This window comes from Primulina huaijiensis, unplaced genomic scaffold (assembly GCF_012295235.1).
Source record: "Primulina huaijiensis isolate GDHJ02 unplaced genomic scaffold, ASM1229523v2 scaffold6295, whole genome shotgun sequence".
Taxonomy (NCBI): Eukaryota; Viridiplantae; Streptophyta; class Magnoliopsida; order Lamiales; family Gesneriaceae; genus Primulina; species Primulina huaijiensis.
Window position 1 is genome coordinate 54825 of NW_027360909.1, and position 26269 is coordinate 81093.

At 33.2% G+C, this 26269-nt stretch overlaps 4 protein-coding genes across 5 annotated transcripts; 3 read left to right on the forward strand and 1 right to left on the reverse strand.

Annotated features, from left to right (window-relative positions):
* The first annotated feature begins 8856 nt into the window (after nt 1-8856).
* On the forward strand, nt 8857-10509 carry LOC140970506 (nematode resistance protein-like HSPRO2). The gene has a single exon (XM_073432275.1). The coding sequence runs from the start codon at nt 8946-8948 to the stop codon at nt 10320-10322; it is 1377 nt and encodes a 458-aa protein (XP_073288376.1). The 5' UTR covers nt 8857-8945; the 3' UTR covers nt 10323-10509.
* A 925-nt stretch (nt 10510-11434) lies between these two features.
* Nucleotides 11435-14595, forward strand: LOC140970524 (CST complex subunit TEN1). 2 transcript variants are annotated; one of them, XM_073432309.1, is made up of 5 exons: nt 11435-11467; nt 11549-11638; nt 11722-11860; nt 13769-13919; nt 14232-14595. In XM_073432309.1, the coding sequence occupies exons 3-5, from the start codon at nt 11757-11759 to the stop codon at nt 14349-14351; spliced, it is 375 nt and encodes a 124-aa protein (XP_073288410.1). In that variant the 5' UTR covers nt 11435-11467; nt 11549-11638; nt 11722-11756; the 3' UTR covers nt 14352-14595. The 2 variants fall into 2 exon arrangements, with proteins under 2 accessions (XP_073288410.1, XP_073288409.1); XM_073432308.1 differs by lacking the exon at nt 11435-11467 and having other exon boundaries at nt 11473-11638.
* A 1147-nt stretch (nt 14596-15742) lies between these two features.
* On the forward strand, nt 15743-18347 carry LOC140970513 (uncharacterized). Its single transcript, XM_073432289.1, has 3 exons — nt 15743-16090; nt 16457-17827; nt 17978-18347. The coding sequence occupies exons 2-3, from the start codon at nt 16677-16679 to the stop codon at nt 18222-18224; spliced, it is 1398 nt and encodes a 465-aa protein (XP_073288390.1). The 5' UTR covers nt 15743-16090; nt 16457-16676; the 3' UTR covers nt 18225-18347.
* Nucleotides 18348-18906: 559 nt separating this feature from the next.
* LOC140970502 (glycosylinositol phosphorylceramide mannosyl transferase 1-like) lies at nt 18907-22791 on the reverse strand. The gene is made up of 5 exons (XM_073432272.1): nt 22363-22791; nt 20939-21335; nt 20223-20386; nt 19759-19829; nt 18907-19237 (listed from the first exon to the last, which is right to left on the reverse strand). Exons 1-5 carry the CDS (start codon nt 22548-22550, stop codon nt 19077-19079), a joined length of 981 nt encoding a protein of 326 aa, XP_073288373.1. The 5' UTR covers nt 22551-22791; the 3' UTR covers nt 18907-19076.
* Nucleotides 22792-26269: the final 3478 nt, after the last annotated feature.

Genomic DNA, 26269 nt, shown 5'->3' on the forward strand with positions numbered 1-26269 from the left:
TTCATGTTCAAAAATCTTAAAGTGTTTGCATATCAAGTAGTCATGCGAATGATTTTTCATGTGCGTATGCAAGTGATATTCCGGCAGAGTGTTTTAAAGAGCCGAGTTCTAGGATATCGATACGAATTGTAAGTAGAGATATATCGATCTTATCAAACCAGCTAGCAAGGATTATACTGCAAAGTTGATAAAAATAAACTCAAGTGATCATTGAAGTCATTAATAAATTCTTACAACTTTTCTGCAGTGTGGCCTGGAGCTGTAAGAAAGGACTGTTGTGTGGCTTAGAACTCGAGCTTCAGTAATTCAGCCAACAAGTTTATCAAGTGGCAAATAAATGTTGTTGTTGCAAGTGATAATCTCATTGTTTTCCATCTTTCCCATATATATACACGCTTCAAATGAGCGTTGTCCCTTTAACAAGTCTTCCTTGTATTGAGATACAATTGACAGACATGATAACATTTACATTAATATATAGAAAATAAACTTTATAGAAATGAGAATGGCCTTATGATAATATATGCATGCTTGTAATTTCGATAGTTATAGAAATGAGAATGGCCAACGATGGATTCTTTTTCTCATCCATTTACCAGAAATGAATTTGATGGCTCTAATAATATGTGGTTTATATTAGTAATTAGGTGTAGCGTTTGTTTCACGGTTTGTTTTTGGTGCTACCAAATACGGCTCTAGTGTTTTTTTTAAAAAAATAAAATTACCTATCATTGTTCACTAGTATGTATATATTTGTTCTTTTACCAATGTGAGAAATAGAGAATTAATAGAAAATATCAAATTTGTGTATTTTTTTATATAGCAATACTAGCATAGGTCACAAGTTTTTACAATTATTTGTTATCTTACCACTATGAGGAAAAATGAAATTTTAATAGAAAACATCAAATTTTAGTAAGCTTTCTATAAAAATTTGTGTGGTCAATTTTTTTTCTTAGTCGAAGATATACATCCAAATAATATTTCATTTGTAAGTTTACTTATAAAAAGTAAGAGATTAAGACTTTGGCCGCATATTTTGCTAGCGATGTGGACACAACACGACATGATTACGAGGATGGGTATGTTGATATATATGTCTCCAAATTATTTATTTGTGATTTACATTACTCCATACTTTTCAAATATTCGTGCATTTGTCATCTCAAGTGCATACTTGAATATCTCTTTGGGGTTAAATTGCTAAGATTTTTTAATGAAATTTTATTTTAAATTTGGGGTTTTTTTCAAAACAATAAAGTAAAAGGCAAAGCCAGTTTAATTATTCATGAGAAAAATTCAATGTGAGTTTAGAAATAAATTCTTTTTTTATATATAGAAAAAATGACTATATTTGATAGTATGATAAGACAATATTTTATTCATAGCACCATTTTTTTATCTACTTAGGTTTCTCTTTTGATGAGTCGATCCATTTTGATAAGCATAGGCCAGTTAAGGCAGAATTAATTGAAGAACTATGTACATATTATTTGAAAATTACTAGCATTTTAGAAAATTTACATGACATTGATAGAAAACGTGTGTAAGAAAACGCATGACTACAAGTTGTGCGTCTCTACATTGAAATCAATCCTCGCAGCTTCAACACCGACGTAAAAAGGTTAGCGTCTATACATTGAAATCTAAACTAATCAAATTACCTTCAAACATAACTGGAAAAATCTTAAGTAATTATAAATTATTCAAAATAAGTATACGTACATTTCTAAACAATCAGCATATATACATTCATCGGAAATTGATTGTATTACTTGAACAAAAAAAAATACTTTTTTTTTTTGCCATGACAAGAAACACACAGACACTACTTTCTGTCGAATATTTTTTTACAAAATTTGAAAAAAAAAATGATTACAAACTTTTTCTGTACAAAATTTGCAAATTTGAAAAAAGAAAAGTCTATAACAAATTTTTTTAAGTATTTGCAAACACTACCTAAAATTGTGTTTAACTATTTTAACGTATAGCAGTTGTTTTAATCCACAAATCTTTTTTTTAAGATACTCTGCATCACAGCTGGTTATTTTTTTTGTATGTGGAACAATTTTGTCACTAATTACCAAACAAAATTTCAGTTTAATTTTATTTGTAGAAAAAGGACTAAAATTTGGATTGTGCAAAAAATAATATTCATAAAACCATTTTCAGCCCTCTTTCTATTTTTATGAGTTGATCGATTTTGATAAGTAACACGCCAATTAAGTTATAACGTGAAGAAATATGTATATATATAATATATTATTTAAAATATGAAAAGAAAAAAATTCCATTTTAGAAAATTGGTATTGTCAAGGCTTGAAAGGTAAATTAACAATTTGAGACACTTTACTTTGGCAATATGAAAGTTGCTTTATCTACCCCTATACAATGTTTTTTTTCCATATTTTTTTTCCACTTTTTTATCATTATATATCAACGAGAAGTTGGTGAAAAATCTCCAATCAAAATATTTCTTTGGGTTCACTCTCTACCCACTAAATTGTGGTACTATGTCATACAAAATGTGGTACACTTCATGTGGAAATGTGGTACTAAAAAAGTACCCAGGGACTGAACACAAAAAAATCGACGGCTGGGGACTGAAGGCCAATTTCCCGATATATCAACTAATCATTTTCCTTCCATTTATTTTTTTCCTCACATTTCATGTTTTCCCCTCGTAATTCCTTTTCATGCTCCATAATTTAAAATACCAAGGATTTACTTTTTGACTTTTTTATTCCAAAAATATATCTAAATACTCTTTCCTCTACATAGATAGACATATTTGTACTCTATCGTATGTGATCAGATTCCACTCAAGTCTCCATGTTATTATTCATCACTCAACGATTGAGTTGGTGTAAATTTTCAAATGTCTCAAATTACGGTTTGGATTTCAAGTTACAACTCGCTTGCAAGATGCCTCGAGTTCGAAATCCAGTGACAACTGCTCCAACTAAAAAAAACTTAATTGGGTGTGATGACAAAAAATGACGGGTCTCATGGTTATCCAAATTTTATGTGTAACCAACTAGGAAACATGCTAATTTAAGTTTATAATATAATATTTAGTTCCAAATGAGTATTACACATGTATAGAAACATGGTGTGGCACCATTTCAATATTGAGAACTAAATTCATCCGAATTTTAAAAATTTTTTTTTTTAAAAAAATAAAATAAAATAAATTTATTTAAATTTAAAACAAATGGATGACTAAATTTAGTATCTTACCACTTCTTACGTTCTGGTCCTGCTTTCGATTGCGATAAATTTTATTTTGGTCTTTTTTTTTTGTGTATGGTGAAGGTTTTATATTAGTAAAATGTATCAAGTATTCCCAAAAAACATGGACAAAAACTTGTATGAGACGATCTCACGGGTCGTATTTTGTGAGACAGATCTCTTATTTGGGTCATCCATGAAAAATATTACTTTTTATACTAAGTGTATTACTTTTTATTGTGAATATCGGTAGAGTTGGACCCGTCTTACAGATAAAGATTCGTGAGAACATCTCACAAAAGATTTACTCAAAATCATGAGCATCAAAATGGGGGAAGGGCATGTTCTATACTATTTATGGTCACATGCATAGGAAGATGATTTATATATAATACACTATTGTTATAGTGTGTGTTTATCCAATCTATATATTGCTTGGGCAACTTGGCTCTGGCAAAGAGCCCCCATCGCACGAATTTTATGGTTTATACTTATCTCTTTAGATTTGATGCATCTAACTTTGCCAGCTTTGGGATAGGACTTTTTTGTCTTTTAAATAATATTATTATTGTGCTTCTTCCGTACCATTTATCTCAAGGGTCGTTGATTGGTGGATGAATGATTCTATTATTGTGTGTGATCGAATTTGGGATTTGATATGTTAGAGGTCTCTTATTCCTGGAATTTAATGTTTAGAAATTGTACATGTGTGTACTTAGAATAATTTTTTTTAAAGTTAGTTTTTGAGTAGATTTAAGCTCAATTTGATGATTTTAATATGATATCAAAGCTCAGATACGTTATTATCTGTTGGATTGTTTTTATGAGTCATCCATTGATCTCTTGTAAATTTCATGTTACAGTTGTTCATTGTTTCTGAGCATGAAGATGATGTGTTATATATCACATATTGAATTAATTAAGTTATTAGAATTTTATATATGGATTTAGATAATTTTCTTTTTAAAACTAACTTATGAGAACAAAGTCCATGATCTTGACGTGTCAAAACGAACGAAGAAAAATGATTTTGCCAAATAATCGATATTTTTCGTAGTGATTCAGTTGAGGAAACACTAATAAGTTATTTAGTGAAAATGGTTGCTTCGTCAACACCTAACAATTGTCGATGACCATTAAAACANCAAAGATACATACATATATATATTGGGACCCAATCCGTGAAGAAATGGGCGTTGATAATTGCGTGACCTGGGAGATCTATTTAAGATATCATCGGAGAATTTCCACCCGCAACTGCCGCTTCGCTATCATAATAAATATATAAAACTATTTATCCAAACATACAAGACGACTCAAGTTCTCAACCCTAAATCAAATGATTCATGCATGGGTTTTCTATAATTTATTTCATTTTTTACATAGATTTCAATGGTTTCAGATTCTATCAAAACTAATATCGACAATATTTATTTTATGAATCGAAAATAAAATTTTAGAGGAGACGAGAACAGTCAAATATATGTATGTATGTATGTATGTATGAACGAGAAGGCAGACAAATGAATGGGAATATAGAAAATTGGATAAGTAGGTTGGAGGGCAGAACATGGGGATGAAAAAAGAAGCCATACTGGTCACGAAACATGCTTGCTCCCTAGGAAACAGGCGCAGCTTATTTTGACCACCTTCCATTCCTCTAAATTAAACCTTCTTAATTTAATTTTTTTTAATATCTAGTTCCATTAATATTGAATATATGTGATGGTTTAATTTAATGAGAATTGAAGGTAGAAAGGGTGCCCAATCCCGAGCTCAGACCTGCAATTACACAAACAACATGTCTAGGGAATCGGCGTCGTGAGAGTTTTTCGACGTAACCAATCTGACTCTTAAGATAGTTATGAGTTACAAAAAGAAATTGTGTTGTGGAAGATAAAAAAATCTCTTTTACCGAATCAATAATACATGGATTTATAGACAAAAATAGTTGATCAAAATTATTTTACGAATTTCTTGCGTCTATCTGACCTTGGTGGGACCCAGATTTTATCAAGTAGACCAGTGTTATGATAATTAAATATACCAGCCATTGAATTGAAGAATAAAAGATAAAATAAAGTTCCTTCCAGTTAGCCATACATTCTTTGATGATCTTAGATTCTCGGGCGTGACCAAATCCATCGACTTTCAAAGCTAGCTGGGAACATACGGCGACGTATATCGAGGTGCAAATCTATTAAAGTCAGAAGTGCAACAGCCGCTCAGCCAATGTCGGCCCTCCACTTGTCAATCACGTGATCAAGCATGCCGCTTTTTAATGGAACGGTGCCGTAATGCGGCATGTCACATGATGGGCCGGTGAGTTGGACGCCACCAACGGCTATCATAATCATAATTAAAAATGAAGCTAAGGATCTAATTCATTTTCTTAAATTAACTTTATGCCTGCATACCATATTTTAAAGTTAATAATCCATCTTTAATTTGATGTTAAGTATCTTAGTATATAGAATAATAACTTCAATTATAATCTATATTTCCAAATGGAATAAGGTTGTATTTGGATCGACTGATTTTAAATATATTTAAATACATTTTTGTAGGTTTAGATAATTGAGATAATAAACTTCAACTCAATCTAATTTTGAATGTTTGAGTAGTGTTTCAGGTTATTTAATATAGGTTTCATGTTCATCCAATAATAAAGACATTTGAAATTCATTTTATTTAATATAAACAAGTAATATATTTCATCTCTATCACTTCAAATACAACCTAAAGTTTCTGAAATAACCAGAATATGATGTAGCATTGAATATTCATTTACATTTTTAAATTAAATACCAACTATTCTTCCATCACCACACCATTCAAAATTAAGCTAATTTACTTGAGTAACATTTTATTAATTAATAATTAATCGCACGTGTTTGACTAATATTTCCTAATTTTGGAATAGGAATTATCAAAAGAGATATCAGTCGCAAAAAGGCATGATTTATCTATTTAATATTATCCACTTTCTAATATGCTTATTTTACTAGTCATGTTTTTTTTTTAATTTTTTAAAACCAGGATTTAAAAAAATATATTGGTCAGAAAAAATAAAAATAAAAAGAAAAATTCAAAACCAATCGAATAATCGAGAATCAGGTTTAATTTGATCCAGTCTGGATTATGCGATTCCAAGGCATAACAGGAGCACGTGAGCTGGATCTCTCGTCTACCGTTGATCTGGGAAGATCCAGCTTCACTTAAGAATACACGTGTCGGAGACGAAGTCCAAGTGGCAACAGCTTTGGCCACCTATGTTGAAATTAGACCATCTTTACGTTGACCAGGTAGTCAACACGTATCTTACACTAAAACGAATTTAAACGTCGTCGACTAAGATGATCAAATTTAAGTGTATCAATAAAAATCAAATATAAAATACTATTTCAAACAATACATAAAAATTAAAGTACATATGATCAAACTCCTCTAAATAAATATATATTTAATTTACAAGTAAGCTAATCAGATAAACAAAAGAGATAAAAAAAAAAAACATATTCATCCGATCTCCTCGTACACGAACTAAAAGATTTGAAATTTAGGGATCTTAATATGGCGTAATCGCTCATCGAATAATCTATCAGATCGTGTCTCGGAAAAATAGTTGATAATCTAGATGAGTAAGCTCGAAACACAAAGAAACTTTTTTACAAAAATTTTAGTTTAGTTCTTGTGAGTTTCGTGGTCTTTATCCTTTGATCTGCTTGTACTTGTCCACTTGCTTGTAATTTCGAATCAGGATAGAGTATTACTTTATTTGTCGCCCTCGCAACTGAAAATTCAAAGACACCAACTCTACAGAAACAGAGAATGGATTATCTGGCAACTATGCATTTCCCACCATCATATAATATATCATTTTACATGTCAAATTTTGAATATTAAAATATGAATTAATTGTTCCTTGGATTGGATAGATATATAATAAGCCTGCCATACTGGGACCCGAATAATAAAGCTTAAAAAACGATTTCACATTTATTTTTATTTAAAAATTATAGGAGTTTATTTTTTCCTAACCGTTGCTTATGATTTGTTTAAACTAATATTTGAAACAAACGTGGAATAATACAAAGATGCTGTGACTATAAATAATGAAATTATGTTTGATTGATGTATTTAAATATTTGTTTTGAAATCTCATAGATTCTTTTCGGAATCACTTCTTTCATTTCAAATCAAATTTAACGTAACGACGATTTTATAACAAAATCTAAGTTGAAAATGGCATAAATGAAGAAACGTGATTTGTCTGACTAGGCTATCGACAAACACGACTCACGACAAATTCCAAATTCACAAAAGCATAATACTTGTATATATTCCATGCACACACTAAGCAAAAAATGAATTTTCACAATCTCAACCCCTCCATTTTACAACTTCAAATCATTTCCAAATTTAAAAGCATATTCTCTAAATCCTTCTAATAACCATCCAAGATGGCAAATTACCTTTATTCAAATCCTCGTTGTCTCTATTTTTGTTCGTATTCGGTCAATGCACTCTAACTTCATCCATAATATTAGGTATAATGATAAAATTTCTTGGTCGTCAAAAAACTCCAATACTACGATCAAAACATTTATTAGAGATGAATATTTTCATGAAACAGATCAATTCGGTCGAAAAAATTAGTATTTTCTCATGAGTCGTGTCAAGTAAAAGTTTGTCTCACGATCTCATAAAAGTTTTTGTGATTACGAAGTATCATAGACAAAGAGTTAACTCAAGTTACAATGTACACCCCTTTGAACACAAAGCTAAATATGTCGTTTTTTTTTTCTTTCCATAATTACGGGCACATTTGGAAGACTCAACTACTTTTTAGAAAATGTAAATTACTTAAAACACATGATTTTTTTAAAGGGATCATTTATTTTTACACGTCTTGATTTATCCAGAGAAAAAGGCCATCCACAATTATTTTTTGGTGCACCAAACGAGTACTCCAAATAAATGAAATTTCATCCTTGCCATAATCAATTAATTCCATCTTTACTGGATATTTATTTTATTTTTTCCACCCCACAAATAATCTTCATTTTTCTTAACCTACCAAAATTGCATATTTGTTGATAAATTTAATAATTGTTTTCTTTCTTGCAAAATATTCAAGAAATGAACATATATACTTAAAATAATAATAATAGCCTAAATGGGGAAATCATTGGCTCATTGCTTTAATTGAGCCAAGCAACTTGCTGAAGATGGTTACCAATAAACTCACTCTTCTGCGTTAATTATATTATAAGATTAGATATTTTCAAATTTTTTTTTTGAAAATATATTTTCAAATTTATTCATAGATTAATTTAGTAGTAATATTTAATGAAATTATTGTTATATAATAATGTATATTAATTGGAATACGAACCCCGGGGTCTAAATTCTAAGCGGAGGACAGTTTAGTGAATTAAAAATTTTGGACCTAATCCAATACTATATCCGTATATGGATAAGGTTTTACAAATTTGTTGAATATTTCTGTTTGACCCTTGGAATTTATTAAAATAACAAATCTTCACCGCCGCGCCATTGGAAATTCTACCTTCTTCATTCCACACGGCTTTCCCCTGTTCTTGTCGCCCTCCCCTTCCTTTCTATAAAAACCTTTACTCTCTCGATGTTCTTCTCAATTCGAAAAAAAATCAAATCTGGGATTCTTGATTTCTTCTTTCTTGTTATGAAAAATGGTGGATTTGGATTGGAAAACTAAAATGGTCTCCTCAGAAATCACGAATAAATCGCCGAAGCTATCTAGTAAGCTCCAGATTTCGATCCCGCCATCGAAAGTTAGTGTTTCTGAGCTGTCCGCGGCATCTGAATCGGCTTGTTCGGCTTACGATCACTATGTTCGACTGCCGGAGCTAAAGAAATTATGGGATTTGAATGATTTTCCGAATTGGAAGAGTGAACGGCTTTTTAGACCGGCTTTCTCCGGTCTGGAGATAACCTTCCGGCTCATATCGACTGTTTTGTCTGACCACAGACCATATGCCAACCATCGGGAATGGCGGCGACGACTGGAAGCTCTGGCGGCGAGTGAGATTGAGATTATAGCTACGTTGTGCGAAGAAGAGGAGGAGAACCTGGAGACACGTGGAACGATCCCGATAGTTGACTTGACGTCATCAGGGGGCATGTTTTTGCGGGAAAACAGCTCGGCTGAGGTGTGGAAGCTTTCCGACGATACCACCGTGGTTAGCCAGGTGAGCGAAGCCGGCTTGCTTCCACGTCTCGCCACGTGGCACAAGTCCGAGGATGTTGCGCGTAAGATCCTGTACACGATCGAGTGCCAGATGCAGGGTTGTCCGTTCACCCTGGGCTTGGGCGAGCCGAACTTAAGCGGCAAGCCAAGCCTCGACTACGATGGCATCTGCAAGCCGTCGGAGCTTCAGGCTCTAAAGAGAAGTCCGAACGATGAAATCAAGAACCGCGAGAACTATACAGTGTATTCAACGCATCAGATCCTGGAGTCATGGATCCGGGTAGCGAGACAGCTCGTGGAGAAAATTTCTGAAGAAATTTCCTCGAAAAGATTCGAAAGAGCCTCTGGATATTGTTGGATTCTGGAAAAAGTGTGGATGGTTTTGAATCAAGTGGAAGACTTGCATTTTCTCGTAGATCCCGACGATTTCTTGAACTTGAAGAATCATTTCTCAATGAAAGTGAATTCAGGTTCTGATCTCTTCTGTTTCAGATCTAGAGAACTCGTGGAGCTCACCAAGAGTTCGAAGGATTTGAAGCACAAAGTCCCGGCGATCCTGGAAGAGGAGGTTGACCCAACTGGCGGGCCAAGGATTCAAGACGCCGCCATGGAGCTGTATAGGAAAAAGCAAGTGCCGGCCAAGATTCATCTCTTACAAGCCATGCAGGCGGTGGAGGCTGCGGCAAAGAGGTTTTACTTCTGCTACAAGCAGCTACTGTCGGCCTCAATGGGGAGTTTGGAGGCAAAGGGTAGCGCGGAGACCGGTGATACGCTGAGTCAAATATTCCTGGAGCCGACCTATTATCCAAGCTTGGATGCGGCGAAGATATTTTTGGGTGAAAGACGGAGGAGCCACTGAAACGGAAGGCCGGGACCGCGATCCTGCGTGGTTGACAAAGTTGAGTTGTTTGGCGGAGTTTGACATGGATATACAAATTTGTTTTAGCGGTAGGAATTGTGATTTGTAAAATTTCGGGTTATTGTCATTTCGTTTTATGAAATTCTTTTGATTATAGTGTATACATACATACATTGGATTCATTCAATCTCATTTGTCGTCCCATCCAATCGATTTAAGATTAAAAAATATATCATAGTTGATATGATTTTCGGAAAATCCCACGTTTATGCTTGATTGTTTCTTACGTTAGAGTTATAGGGAGAGTGATATATTTCAATTTATGTGAATGGCGGAGACATAGATTCGTGATTAGATTGCAATCATAGTATCCGAAATTCTAAATTACGGAATAGATCAGAAATACGGCGCAAACATAATATTTCAAAAGTTTGTAACGGTGGTTTATAACTCATCTATATTAAAGTTTTAATTTTGAGACCATGTATCAAATTTAAGATCCAATTACAATAAATATATCCCCAACTTATAAAAAAATCAAATATCAACTAAATTGAGTTCAAATTCAATAAGAAAAAAAATTAAAAATAGTGCGAGATTAATAAAGGATGGAATATACTAAAGTAATGTTTGGTTCAAGTACTTGTAAGTACTAATATAAATAGTCCTATCATATCACTTGTTTCATACAAGTATTATTTATCTCGATCAATCAAATTATTAATTATTTATTTCACATCAATCAAATTCGTAATAATTTATCTCACATCAATCAAATCAATAATATAAAATTACGATATTATCCTTAATAAATAATATTATTAATATTATATTAATATTTTCAACAATTACAAAATGATAATATCATATTATCTCAAATTTAATCAATCAAATTAATTAAATCAAACACTATATTAACTATCATTTTCTATTTATTTTATTATTACAAAATATTACTTATCTTTATACTATATATCTCATACCATCCACCAAACTTTAACTAATACTATTAATGCGAAGAAAGATCTAAAATAATACCCCTTAGTGGGCCTTCACTCTGGACTACAAAATTAAGGTGCAGCGGTATGTGTTTGGGTCTTAGGCGTGTTAAATTGGTCAAGAATCCGCCATCGCCAGGCTCAATTGTAATTTTCCCTTCACCTCCCGATTCTTTTTCTTTTTCTTTTTATATCCCCATTTCTGTATATTTTTCTCTCAATATTTAGGCTTTTTCTTCAATCTGTCAACTTCGAAGTTCTGACCAAACTGCAATTGGGGCCAACAGTATACCGACGCCAACTTGAAGAAGCAGAAAGGTAGGTTGTATCTTTGTAGCTTTGATTTTTTTTTTTTATTTCAATTTTGTGAAGTCGTGACAAATTTGCGGGGATTCTTTCAGGTAAAAAAACTAGCGGTGTATTTGAAGTGGTCGAAATGTCTGCATCGCCCGTAAATTCTGGTGCATTGGTTACTTTGAAAGAATTAAAACCGTCGTCGCCAAACTTCAATCCAGGTGGCGCCTTTCGCGTTACTGGAAAGTGGGTATTCTGTCATATCTTTTCTCCGTTAATGTGCTTCTACAATACATCTCAAGCTAAATTTGTTTAGTGTCACACAAAGTGTTACGAGGCGACAGGATATTGGCGTAATTGAATTTAATAGAACCTTTCTGGCAATATGGAAGGAGATGGAGGCTAATTGTCCCTTCGATTCGAGCCCCCTTTCACGGATGTTAAACGGTGAAGTAATTTTTTGGATTTATGCGCCTTTTGAGTCTCGAATGGTACTGGCAACTTTCTTAGATATATAACATTTTAACAAAACTTCGAGTTAGTGGGAGGTGCACCAACAGTAGTTTGCTCGCTACTCAGGAGTAAGCCTTGAATTCATATATATTCGTTGGGTGCTGGGAAACAAAATTTTAGAATTAAGCCTATAAGGTACATAATAATATATGTTGTACAATACACGCATCTCTAGAATGATATTATATTGCCCACTTTGGGCATAAACTCATGTGGATTTGTTTTTGGACTTTAGTCAAAAAGACTTGATCTTCTTCATGTATTTTCAATGTGAGGCTTTAGTTGAATTTTCAATACTCCTCATTTCAAAAGAAGCACCGGCATTCTTCTCATGGTCCGGGCATCTCCTCAATCCCATCCGCCCATCCTCGAGCCACTCTTCTCTAATGCGTTGGGAGCGCACGTTTTATGTGAAATACTTGGAGTACCCACCTCTCATCGTGGATTTACTGATAGCCTTCACCTCCTTCGTTTTAAGTATCCGAGGATTCCACATACATTGTTTGATGTCGATCATGGCTCTGATACACAATGAAAATTATGTATCATGACTTTTGAATTTGTAATCTTGTGGCTCTGATATCATGTTCATTACGACTCTCTCGAAAACTTTGAGCTCCGGAACATCGGGTGTCAACAGTTTTATACAGTTAACAAGCTCTATGAGTGTGCTTTGGAATGTCTATTCAGTTTTCTCATTGACCTTTTGTTTTTTATGCTCTATGCTTACAAATATAGCTTGTTGCATGATTTAAGCCAACGATATGAATAATGAGGTGGCTTCTGTGGTTTGTGGAAGAAAACATTATAGGCGCACTTTGCAAACAATGCATTACATATGGTCCAGTTTTAGACTATTCTAGCTACTAGTTAGCGTCAGTTTTATATCTTCTCAAACGTGTAGTCTGGTTTTCCTTCATTGTAAAGTTAGAAAAAAAATTGATGGATTTCCCAAATGAATCTTTCATGATTGATCTAGTCAGCCTTCCTACCAAAGAGCAATTATTATCCTTCTAGGGCAACGATTGAAACATGATGTTTCAAACAACATTAAGAACAGAGCCATACCATACCCTCCTCGGGAAAAACTAGTGATGATTGTCATCAATGTTATCCTCAAGGACGTGTACAAGATGGCTATTTGGGTTAGCCATTTTCGTTATTACTTTCCGAGTCCAGGGGACTATTGCTGCGGTTGGTCAAAATAGAAAAAGGACGAGCTGTTAACATGAAACGAGCCTATCTTTCCTTGTTGCGGCATTCACCTGAAGTAATTTTTGACTCTTCCCAAGAAAAATATATGCCGATTGATGTATGATTTAGAAGACTTGAGATGCATCATTATCATTAATTATAAGTGCTTGCCATTACGAATTGTATCAGGGCCATGGACTAGTGTTCGATTTTCATGAGTTGTAGGTTAATTCGTGTGACAGTAATGTCAAGGGTGAGTAACCATCACTACTAGAGGAGCAATCCAAATGTAGTGTCTGGGTTGATATATGGACTAAAATAATTGAGCTACAATATATTTTGCAAACCGGCAAGCTCTTGATTCTTACTTATTTTGAAACTCAGTTATGTTGCTGTAGCCTACTTTTCATTATCATTAAGAATATCGAGTGTATTTTCCCCTCCTAGGTTGCAAGAATATACTTTGGAAACCGCAGTGGCTGTAATAATCGATGGAAATGCTAGCTTAAAAGTTGATACTCAGCACTTGAACCTCAATCTTCGACCTGGTTCTCTCTATCAATTTATTGGAGAACTTCATATTGAACCCAGTAATGAGGTAATTAATTTAGATTTTAATGAAGTTTAAGCAAGGATAACTTGCATCTTGGCAGCGGCAGAGCGAGAGGGTCTAGCAAGATCAGCCGTCACTCATGCTATCCATATTACATTTTTCTTTATATATTTATACTTGTCTTGTAACATATAGCTTAAATTTTTTTCTGCTCCCCCTCCCAAGGTTCTTAGAAATCTTAAACATTTAATATCTCCTCCCTGTATATTGATTTCTTCTCCATGGGTGCACTTCACGTGTAGCCATCATGCTTCACATCTTAACAAATTGTCTTACAGGATTAGTATTTTTTTCCAGGCAATTCTGAAAGCTCGAGTTGGCAGAAATGTGGATGGATTGGACCTGAACCTCTACCTTCAGTCTATACAACTTTTGAGAGAGTTTCAAGCCGCACAGATCAGTAGTTGGACAGCTTAATTTTCGGGGAGACTTGTTCAAGATATTCAGTTCACTTGGTCATGTTTACCAATAGCAGGATGTGAATCCCTGCTTCATTTTCTGGAATTCTAGTTATTAAAATCTGCAAGCTTTGATTGAAAAAATTAAAATTATTTAGGGAGTATTTGTAAAATATTATACTTTTATAGTAGTGATTAAGTTAAAACGTGGAAAAAATCAGAAACAAGTAGTATTTGAAAATAAAAGTGAAAAGTTGAAATTTTGTACACCAGAATATACAATAAATAAGTAATTTTTATACTTATTTTTTAATAAAATAACAAAATACCTTTGTTAAGAAATACATTTTTCTCACCATTTATTTAAATGAATGTAAAAAGATAATTTTTTATTAGATAAAAATATTTATTTAAGATAATAATGTTTAGATATTTTTTCAATTATTTACCATAATATTATATTCATTTTTTAAGAATTATATAATCGTATTCAGCATTAACTACCTTATATGATTTTATAAATTGAAATAAGTAAAACTGTTTTTTTTAAATGACCAGTGTAGAATCACTCTTTTTGGTGATTATTTTTTTGAGTAGGGTTTGAAAATATAAATATGCAAGACTAGATTAAAGTATTTGTTCGGAAAAAAAACATAAATATACACTACTCTCCCAAATTTTATGTCATGCAAGAACATTTTTTTTTTATTTACTAAAATAATATAGGTAAATTTCATGTTTAAATATATAAAATCCATCAAAAAATGAAATTTAAAAAATATATTTTACTGATATTTGACAGTTCAATAATAAATTAAAATATACCGACATATTTGACTTGTTGAGGTATGGAGTATACGTAACAAGAAGTAAAGACAAAAGCCACGTGTTATTATTAGTAGATAAAACTACACATGTCTTAAATCCATCCAACCATAGGTTCGGGGACACGTTATCAGACCAATTGGACCGCCCTTTCCCACAATAATAAAATAATAATAACATATCTAAACAAACTTCCGCTTCCAATTTAGGTCATAAGGTCACGAGATATTTTTTTATAAAAAAATTTTTTAGTAATTTTTCATGGCTGCAAGTGTCCAATTACTGGACCATTTAAGAATTCCGGAGAAGGGATATCAATTTGTACATATTTTTTAAAAGTTTATTTTCAATTTTTTTTGCATATCGATGGTAAGTAAGACTTCATTTTTATCTAAATTTCAAAATGCAAGTTTATAAATACTTTTATATTTTAATATAAGTTGAGCATGTCATTTAAAAAAAAAAGAGTTAGATCGATGTTATATAACCAATTCTTTCGTCAGCATTTTGTGATAAGTCAAGAGAATAGATCGGGAGTCAAGAAATTGGACCATGCACCAGATCAAATCTCGGACATTCGGGGATCATTCACGAAGACTGCCAGGTTGTACCTATTCCGTAGTTGATGGTCCATTGAAGTTTGAGCTGCATTCATTTATTCGTTTTTGTTGCTGTTTAAGACAATGGCCATGGCAGCCGGCCCACATGTGATCGTAACGTTTTCGGTTCTCTCTCTCCAACCAGTAGATTGGTTCCCATAATCTGTCATCTCCCACTGTTCCTAAAAGTGTGCTTTGCTCTTACAAAATATTATCTTTTGATATCTATCCATTCTTTTCCTCGATTTCTCATCAAATCTGTTGACTGAATCAAGAAATTACAGCAAAATCTACACTTTCTGAATTTTTTCCCAATGAAATCAAACAGACCATGGTGAGTTAATGGAACCCTTTTAGCAGAAGAATTAATTGTTTAGACTGAATTCCTGAAGTTTTTTTTTTCTGGTTTGGCCTCTTGATTAGCTAGTTTACCACCCACCATCTTTACCTTTTATCTTTTGGTTATCAAATCTGCATACGATTACTTGTATCAGCAACAGTTGCACACTTTAATATGTTATAGACTTATAGTGATAGAACTTATGTTATTTTTTCTTTTAATATTAATTGTGGTTTCGATATTTGCATCAGCAAGATAAAGTTTGAAGCTTTTGATATATATGTAAGCAAATTTGTGGTGTTGGGGGAAGAGACTTTTATCTGTGTAATTTACTGTATTGTGTACATTTGTATGTCGCAGGTTTTGATTGCATTTAAGGCATCCAAACCAAATTCTGAACTACGCTTCTTTTGCAAGATCGAGTTCGGATTCCTGAACTCACAAGATTTATCTGCCATCTCTTGTTTTCCGATATTACGAAAGCGTTTTTACATCTTATTTTAAGTATTAGTTCCCCTTTTTCTTTCTGTTCTGCCACTCCACTTGCACTTTAGTGTCACCTTTTCTTGATTAGCCATTAATGAGGCTTAAAGTTGTGCCTGCTAGCGTAGAATTTTCACTTCATACACTTAAAGCGTGTGCTCCTTTTGTCCCAATTCCTCGTTTTTCCTCTACAAACTCGAGAAAGGATGGAAGGGATCGAACAGTCCCCACCATTGCTCGTACCCATCCATTTGTGTTCAGAAACCCCCCGAAGTCTCAAGCTTCGAACAAGAAAGCTTGCAGAGATAGCACCGTTCAATGTTCTTTTTCGGGTTTTGACAAAATGTATGATGAGGAATCATCCCATCATGTCCAAGGATTGACTAAAAGTTTCGGCTTATCAGAGAGTGAAGGGCATGTGAACAGATTTCGTCGATCCATACCCAAGACAAAAGGTGATCAAGATTCATTCTTGAATTCGCGATTTGATTTCTTGGAACCCATGATGCTTGGGATCAAGCCAGAAGTCCCAGATTGGCCAGATCGACAGACTGCTATTCGAGCAACTATTGAACAAAAAGCCAAGTGTTTTGATATCCCGTTGTCTTTGAGGATTATAAAGAAGAAAATACAATGTGAAGGGGGTTTTAAAGATTTTACTGAATGTAAAGGTTCTGATTATTGCTCGGTGAAGGCAGCTTTTTCGTCTATGGTTTTCATCATAGGCCAACTTCAGAGCTATGCCTTGCATATGAGAGGATCTCTGTGCCATGAAGATCTAGAAATTGCTATCGCTAAAGTTCAGAAAGAAATGCATTCATCATTTGCATGGCTGTTTCAACAAGTGTTTTCAAACACACCATCTTTGATGATCCATATTATGATCCTTGCAGCGAATTTTGGAACCTTTTCTGCTTCTAGAACAGGGATTTTGCCATCTGGAGCATTGAAGTGTGATGAAGAGATCGACTTACCAGTACCATCAATTTCAATCTCTCAACTTGGTGGAGGAACTTTCCATGGAAATGAAGCAACACAAATGCAAGAATTTGAGGGAGAGGTTATCGATCACGAAAATATCCAAAGCTTCATCTCGCCAGTGTCACTGAACGTGGAGTCGGGTGGCAATGAAGTATATCATAGGACTGATCTTCTATACCAGATGAACTTGTCTCGTGAACCTAACAACCCTCTTTTGCTCTGCAATTATGGGCAGTTCTTGCAGCTCGTTGCTCATGATTATGACAGGTAATCTTGAAAATCCCTTGGTCGTTTTTGACAAAAAATATGATATCTTGTATTGAAACTGTCTCTGAACTTGCATGTGTCACAAATGCGTATTACATGTATTTGTCGACTTAATATTTCAAACTGATTTTCCATCATTGTGCAACATAGGGCGGAGGAATGTTACAAGCGGGCAGTACAAGTAATGCCACCGGACGCAGAGGCCCTGAGCCTGTATGCGAACTTCTTGTGGATGGTGCGAAGGGATTTGTGGGAAGCGGAAGAAAGGTTTTTACAAGCTTTGGCTGCTGAGCCCGATAACTCTTATTACGCTTCGAGGTATGCTAATTTCTTGTGGAGTACTGGTGGTGAAGAAACCTGTTATCCTATTAGCGATTTACCTGACCCAATCTTGTAGAGACTAATGTAATACTCTTGTAAAAGAAACTAAAAACTTAAATAAAGTTGCAAATGGCCAACATCGAAGTAGTGGTTCGTTTCACACGACTTGGGTTCTCAAATATAGCAATGGGTAAGTGAATCAGTTTCGCATATGCGCAAAGAAAGATGTAATGGTTTTCATCCACATCCACTTCTTGGATTTGGGCGAGCAGGCTAAATACAGTTCTACTCCTTTAGACAAATACGTCAACCAGCGTAAATATGATCGTACATCATCTTAATTCCACAGCCCATTGTTCCGAGTTCATGATAAAAGAAACATTGTTTTCAAGTTCTTGTGAGCAAAGTGTTGTATGGTTGGAATTTAAATCACCCGTTTTATATTTGAGTAAACTCACTATTGTTTTCATTTCTACGCATTGAAATCGAAGACCTTAACCTTCTTTGATAAAGATAAGAGCAGTGAGATGTCGCTTTATTTTTAGGACACTTTCTCTTTATGTTTTAAAATAACATGTTCGATTGTGCGAATTTCAAATAAAAATATGTGAAGGTACGCCAACTAATTAATCGAGGAAGGAAATGTTGCTTCTGTACAATAGACTCAATCAATCTGTTTTTTTAATATATTTTTGCTAATAAAGCGCCAGAATGTCGAGTCCGGTTTCCATGTCACGGGGAGGGAATATATTACATCATTTAAGGGAACCGATATTCGTACTCTATTTCAAAGTAAAAATCTACTAAAACTGCACTAATTATACCAAGTAAATGTGGTACATTCTGTTTATACCACTAAATGAATAACTAATAAGACGTGGAATAAGACTGTCCAATGTGGAATATGATGATGTTATCGACAGCATCGTCACCAAAACCAGCTAACACGGCTATCAATGGCCTTGACTGAAGTGGATACCAAAGGCATTCCACCATACTCGACCGAGAAACGATTGACGCAATGTGATCTTCTTGAATTATGGCCTCCCAAGCTACTAATCCCAGTGGAGCCAATCTCATGCATTTTACCTAAATTATAGCACGAGGTGGGAAACATTAATATGCGATTTTCCCATGGACATTACACTGTTCTAAGTGATGTGAAACTTCATGAGATTTTGTTTCCCAATCACCAACATGTGGGAGAAAACCAAGAAATGAAAGTTGCATTGGTTGTTTTTAGACATGAGGTTAAGCACTTGCAGTAATTGTTATTCTTGGAATCGTAACTTTTAGAAGGATTTCATGCAAAAAAAACATTATGGGAAATCATACTCCTTCCCGAATATGTGGTTGTATATTGACCACACAAAGGAGAATCATCTTATATAACACCAAAGCTCCGTAAGACCATAACCACAAAAAGAACAGGCTGGGAAATAACTGAACAAAAAAAGTGGAATATAAACAAGCCGACGAAGTGTTTCAATCCAAAACTATAACAGTTAAAGGCCAAATAACAAATATAAACCTTAAGCACACCATTTTAAAAAGGAATGAACTAACGCTTTCAGGCAGAAAGAAGACTGAGCAAAAAAAATAAAAATTACCTTTCGCCCAAATAGGCGGAGCACGAGTAGCATTTGCAACGAGGAAAGACATTGCAATATCTTCACAATTTCTAATAGATCCATACACATTGATTAGAAGCTTTCAGATTTGCAAAAAGAGAAACTGAGGTTGCGTTTGGATAGATGAATTCAAATTTATGGATTTCAAATGTATTTTTATTGTTTAGAGAGAAGTGAGACCATAAACTTTAAATTCACCATAACATATTTATATAGTATTTCATATTAATTACGACAGATTTCAAGTTTCCCCATTTATAGTGTCATTTGAAATACATCATAATTTGTACTAATAATGTGTAAACAAAGAAGATATAAATTTAAGATTTGATCCATTATTTCATTGTAAATAATAAAACTATAATCGAAATCCATTGATTCCAAACTCTCCTCCCCGTACGCAACCTGAAGAAAGTTGAAAATAATTTTAGTTTGATAAGAACCTGTTCTTGGTAACAAATTCTCGAATGGAAGAAGGCATCTCGTAAGTATACATGTTTAGATATTTCTTATGCAAGAAGGCAGCCTTTGAGAGGATCATACTGTATGTCCCAGTCCACCAAACAGACCACCATCCACTGTAAATATAAGTGTCCTGATCACCTTTCTGTGACAAAGAAAAAGATCAGTTAAAAGTGCTGCTCAAAACATGATCTAAAGCAACTCTTCAGACATTTTTAGTAACGTTTTCTACAACCAAATGATAGGGGGTGATCCCATGCTGCAGAGAAATTTACATATCAATCTGAGCTCTGGTGAAGTGGGCTTACACAGATGCACTGATCAAGAATTGTTAGCGTGCAGAAAAGAAAAAAAAATACTCTTATACGATATTAAAAACCTGTTGTCATATGGACAATGTGATTACATGGGTATACAGCTCAATCTTTACATCATTGTAAACTGGAAATGTATCAGAAAACTGAAGGAACATGCAGACTTGATCATTGGAACGCCACTAAACGATTTTCCAACTTACAACAAGCGGATGAAATATGGAGAATTCAAATAAAGGAAATGAAGTTAGCAGTGCAAAGGCTTAAAAATATAACCTGTTGTGGAAAAAGTATAAGCTTCAAAGTGGCATATTTTGTTGGTTTATTTTACCTAACCTTAAGTTGTTGCATTAATAAATGAAGCACGTAGTAAAAGCACAAACCGTTTTATCGACCCAATGAATGCGAGGCACAAATCCCACCATTGTGTCTGGTGCACTTTGCCAGGTCCTGAATGCAAATTCTACTGTTGTGCAAGCGAATATAATATCATCATCAATGGAAAAAACCACATCTGACTTCAAATCCTTGATTTCTTTAAATCTGTTGTTCAAACTGTCTTCTACATTTATATCAAATTTCAACTCAATTTCTCGACCACCTTTTGAATTCTGCTTGACCACATGTGTAAGAAAATTGACAAGAGAATCTGAAGGAGGGTCAGGCTCACTCCATACTATATGGACGGAATCAAGCCCAGGACATGATGCATAATGAGATATGGACTGCTTCAGAAGATCATTTCTTTTCCATGTGTTCATCAATATGGTATATCCTTTCCTATACAACGGATTACATCCGAATTAGCATGAGGTGGCCAATTACAACAGTTGAATTTGATATCGTATATACAGTCATCTCAAATTCCTGAATAAACCACTAAAAAATCCAATAAAAAAATGCTTGAACCTTATGCTTCCGAGTCAAAGTAAATAAAATCGTGTCAACTGATTTGAATGATTATTAAAATTCATTGAAAAAGAACAACACAGACGTTTAATAGCAACAGATGATAATATGCTCCTAAAGCAAGGACATGGAAATATAATGATTTTATTGGCTGTCATAACTCTAGTCACCAAGCAAGTACAACAAACAAAGAAATACTTTTTGACCAGCTCTTCCTCATTCTAAAAAGACTCATCCCGCTTCATTCATTAAAAGACCATTCCTAACTAACTCTTCCTTGGTAAGAGTACCAACAAATAAGTGAAGTGTCTCAGGTAGTCGCGTCTATAAGAGCTTTGCAATTTGCATATAGCAGACGACATGAAAGCAAATGCTTTGTGCAACAAAAAATATAGAGAGAACACCCTGACATCAAAGTGGGTTGTTTCTTGGACAATTTCTTGCCATTCTCTTTGTTCTTGCAAACGCAGAATATATATGGGTTTAATTTTCAATAACGTAAAGTAAATCAAAAGGCTAATTAATAGTTTCCAAGTGAACTATAGATGAATATTGATTATCAGTCGCTAAATGTCATTGCTGCAAATGGAAACTCTAAATGCTACTATGAGAAGACATCTCCCAAATTAGTAACAGAGAAAAGTAATGTTTTTCCTGAAAAAAGCCAACCATCATAGTAAAGACGAACATAGATCAATTGTTCGGTTAAGCAACCAAAAACAAGATAAAAACAACGACAAAAAAATAATGAGATTTCACAGCATTTACTACCCCAATCCAACGACTGAACACACATCGTAGCAGCTTCATGTCAACCAAATTAACGAAAAACTTAAGGAAAAATCACATAAATCTGCACGCTCCGATATAATAATCGCAGGACTCTGAGAATACTGACCGGGGTAAGGAGGAATGGTACAGAGCGGCATCGTTGTGCTCCCATCCCATAAATGACGCCGTACGCCCTGAAAACGCGATAAACGAGAGAATAACACAACATGCTAGCAGTAACTTTATCTTCGACGATCCAACTGCTAAAACCGCTCCCTGCCTTATAGTCCGACGGCTGAAAAGGCTGGACCTCATGGTAGTTATAGGAATTACAACGGTACGCAGTGAGAAACGATGCCAATGAAATCACTACGGATCGGAGCCCGGCTCAATGCGGCTCTCAGGACGGGAGGATTCCGGCGTCGATGATGGGTAGGGGCCGGTGATGACGTCATATCTGGATTTTCATATTTAGAAGACGGAAAGACATATATTCATTCCAGTGTGTTCGAGGTAATCGAAATGAGCTCTTCACGACAGGACAGGTGTGGCGCTTGTAAATTCTTCCTATTTAACCTTTTCGATTGAATTACCCCTTTTTTTAAAAAATAAATAAATATATTTTTTCCCTTTAATTAACATAATAATAATAATATATAAATGAACGTGAATATATAAAAATTCATAATTTTCTTATATTAGTAAACCCCCTAAAGATGGTGACTTTATTTTTATTGGTTTAACATAAGTTTCGTTTATTTTACTAATCGCTCTTCATGATATGTTTCAAATCAATTAATATCACGTACTCGAGTCGTTCAATCCTCAAGTTCGAAATGAACAAACCAAACTTAACATCGATTCCAATATTCAAATTTAGAATCTGATTTGAATTTGAATATAAGTATGTATCCATATCCCATTGATTTAACATGAATCATGGTTAATATTTGATGATCTTCAAATATGGAGAGACGCAATAAACTTTATTGTCATTATGGTATCGAGTAGCTCTTTTGTGAGACGGTCTCACGAATCTTTATCTATGAAACGGGTCAACCCTATCGATATTTATAATAAAAATTAATATTTTTTCATGGATGACCCAATTAAGATATCTGTCTCAAAAAATACGACCCATAAGATCGTCTAACACAAGTTTTTACTTATAGTATTAGGGGAAGAATGGGCAAGTGGGGTCAATTTATCAAAATACTAACTTTGATAAATATTTTCAAAAGTCACAAATTTATATTAATTATTAATTTCTTATTAATATTTCTATTATTATTTTTATTTCGCAATTAATATTAAAAATATAATATTTAACATAATTATACTTATTCATATAATGCAAGTGAACAAAATTATATTTATATTAATACAATATGAATAATACAATTAAAATATACAAAAATTACCTTTTCGAACGTGGTTGTACGAAATTTGTAATAAAATCAACAAACGATGTTAATACCTGAAATAAATGATAAATACTATCAGAAATATTACATAAAACAAAATATAGAAATAAAAAAAAGGTACCTTACACGTAACAATATTACCTCTTAATATACAATTATAATATTATCACAAAATTAAATATTACCTTTTAAGACATCCTCGAATGAAATGGACGACAAAATTAACGAATAATATTAATGCCTGATAATATTAAAATTACGATCATAAAATAATATTATCAAAAAAATTTAATTTAGTAATAATATAAATTTAATTATTTTATTCGATATTTTTTTACAAAACTCTTCACCAAATAATTTTTTTAAATCTATTTTGTGTTGAACTCATACTTTTTTTTCCCAATTAGTGGACAAACCTATGCTATAATAATATATAAAATTTATAGTATGTTGTCGGATGAATACTTCAACATATATAATTGATGTAGCCACGTATAATGAGCCTAAATTCTGACCATTTTTTTAAAGAAATTTACCTCATCACATAACTTCTTAAAGTACTCGATTTTTCAGTTTGATGGTTTTTTTTTCTGGTTTAGTTTAGGTTAGGTTACACAAAAACTCTCATGATATCGTATTTCAAATCTATTTTGTGAAACAGATTTTCGACATAAACCTAACTCATGGAAAAAGTATTTTTTTTATATGTAAGATATTATTTTTTATAATATTTATGAACGAGTCAAACCGTCTCATGGATAAAATTTTGTGAAATCGTCTCAAAAAACATTATTAAAATAATTTTATGTCAATTGGGAGGTTAGTAAAGTAATCGGGTTTTATTTTTTATTAGTATTTTTTAATTGAGTTGTTATCTTGAAGATATTAGTTAATTCCGTATTTGATGATGGAAGCTTATATGATATTATTTTTTCCCTCGTAATCTAATATTTTAGTCTTAGAGACTTTGTCAAATCAGAAACACTCGACAATCAGCACGTGTACATCAAGAGTAGTATAAAATAAAAGGCAAAAACTTGTGTGAGACGGTCTCACGGGTCGTATTTGTGAGACGGATCTCTTATTTGGGTCATCCATGAAAAAATATTACTTTTTTTGCTAAGAGTATTACTTTTTATTGTGAATATCGGTAGGGTTGACCCGTCTCACAGATTAGGATCCGTGAGACGGTCTCACATGAGACCCACTCAAAATAAAAAATGAAGAAGACATGGAGATTATTATGAATTTATTTATAAATTTTAAAAAGCAAATATGTATCGAGATAAGACAACAGATTCAAGATAATTTATATTCTCATTGAATATGTAAAATCAATTAATTTTAAATTTAAATTCAAGTTCGACTTAAATTTCAAAGTATAACCTTATCTTCAAACTAGCTGCTGTTTGGATAGGCTGATTTATATTTCGAGTACACTATAAATCAGCTTATCCAAACAGCCGCTAGTCTAAAAATAAGGTCAAGACTTTGAAGTTTCAGTTGAACTTGATTTTAAATTTTTTAAAAAATGATTTTATATATTTAATTAGAAAAAAAATTATTTTGAATCAGTTGTCTCATCTTCACACATACTTAATTGATATTTAAAATATTAAAATAAATTCATAATAATAATCATATTTAAATTTTATTTTTATTTTTTGTAATCCATCATTTTGAATACTGATACTTTTTTTTGAGATAAATAAATGATATCTCATGGGTGAGCCCATCAAGATCCGGCCCAAAATCCCGTCCCATATCTAGAGCCCATATGTGAAGGGCCCATGACAAGCCCAGGTATCCCCCTATAAATACAAGGTTTGAGCGTTCAGTTGGATTATTCACTATATTGTTTTCAGCAGCGCCCCTAGCTTCTCCCCTATATATCCTCAGTTCTTGACTTGAGCGTCGGATGGGCTACGTCAGGACACCCTCCTGACCCCTTCTAACGGTCTTATTTGTGATTTCATGTTCAGGACAATTTCAAAACCTGCGTTTGGATTAGTGACACTCGTCGGAATCGGACCATAAAATTTCTCGTGAGTATCAATAAATAAAGTGAAAATTCTTAACATTTTAAATTCGCAATTTAAATGTTCCAAAATTAAAGCGAATACTTTCAAACGTATTTTCAAATTTCCCCATTCAAACACAGATTCAAAAATTCAAAGTCCCAAAATATAATTTGATTTTCAAAAAAATTGTCCATTTGTTTTAAACTCTCCGCATGCAATTAAATTAAGGCTTCTGTTTCTGTTAATCTATCTCTTAATTGTCGAGAGTCGAGTGTGTCTATCGTCTTAGGCTCAGGTCTACTAGACCAAAAAATATTTTGTAGAATGAGATTTAATTGAGTTTTCACGTAATATATTAGATAACAATAACAATTTATAATTCATGAGATTATCATTATATTAATTTTAAGTTTGTTGTAAATATAACGATTTTAATCATATCTGTACAAGATACGTTTTGGATAAAAAATTATTTTAAGTTTCTTTTTAAATTCTGCTTCAATCTTGATGATTTTCATTAAATTATTGTTATCCTGGTTTGAACATTATCTCAAATGATATAAACATTATATATATATATATATATATA

Excerpts from the sequence above, each read along its gene's own strand:
- LOC140970506 (XM_073432275.1), top strand. The coding sequence starts at position 8,946 with ATGGTGGATTTGGATTGGAAAACTAAAATGGTCTCCTCAGAAATCACG.
- LOC140970524 (XM_073432309.1), top strand. The coding sequence starts at position 11,757 with ATGTCTGCATCGCCCGTAAATTCTGGTGCATTGGTTACTTTGAAAGAA. Across the intron at positions 11,861-13,768 it reads GCCTTTCGCGTTACTGGAAA|GTTGCAAGAATATACTTTGG; the intron begins GTGGGTATTCTG and ends TTCCCCTCCTAG. Across the intron at positions 13,920-14,231 it reads ATATTGAACCCAGTAATGAG|GCAATTCTGAAAGCTCGAGT; the intron begins GTAATTAATTTA and ends ATTTTTTTCCAG.
- LOC140970513 (XM_073432289.1), top strand. The coding sequence starts at position 16,677 with ATGAGGCTTAAAGTTGTGCCTGCTAGCGTAGAATTTTCACTTCATACA. Across the intron at positions 17,828-17,977 it reads GTTGCTCATGATTATGACAG|GGCGGAGGAATGTTACAAGC; the intron begins GTAATCTTGAAA and ends TGTGCAACATAG.
- LOC140970502 (XM_073432272.1), bottom strand. The coding sequence starts at position 22,550 with ATGAGGTCCAGCCTTTTCAGCCGTCGGACTATAAGGCAGGGAGCGGTT. Across the intron at positions 20,387-20,938 it reads TTCATTGGGTCGATAAAACG|AAAGGTGATCAGGACACTTA; the intron begins GTTTGTGCTTTT and ends TCTTTGTCACAG. Across the intron at positions 19,830-20,222 it reads GAATTTGTTACCAAGAACAG|AAATTGTGAAGATATTGCAA; the intron begins GTTCTTATCAAA and ends TGGATCTATTAG.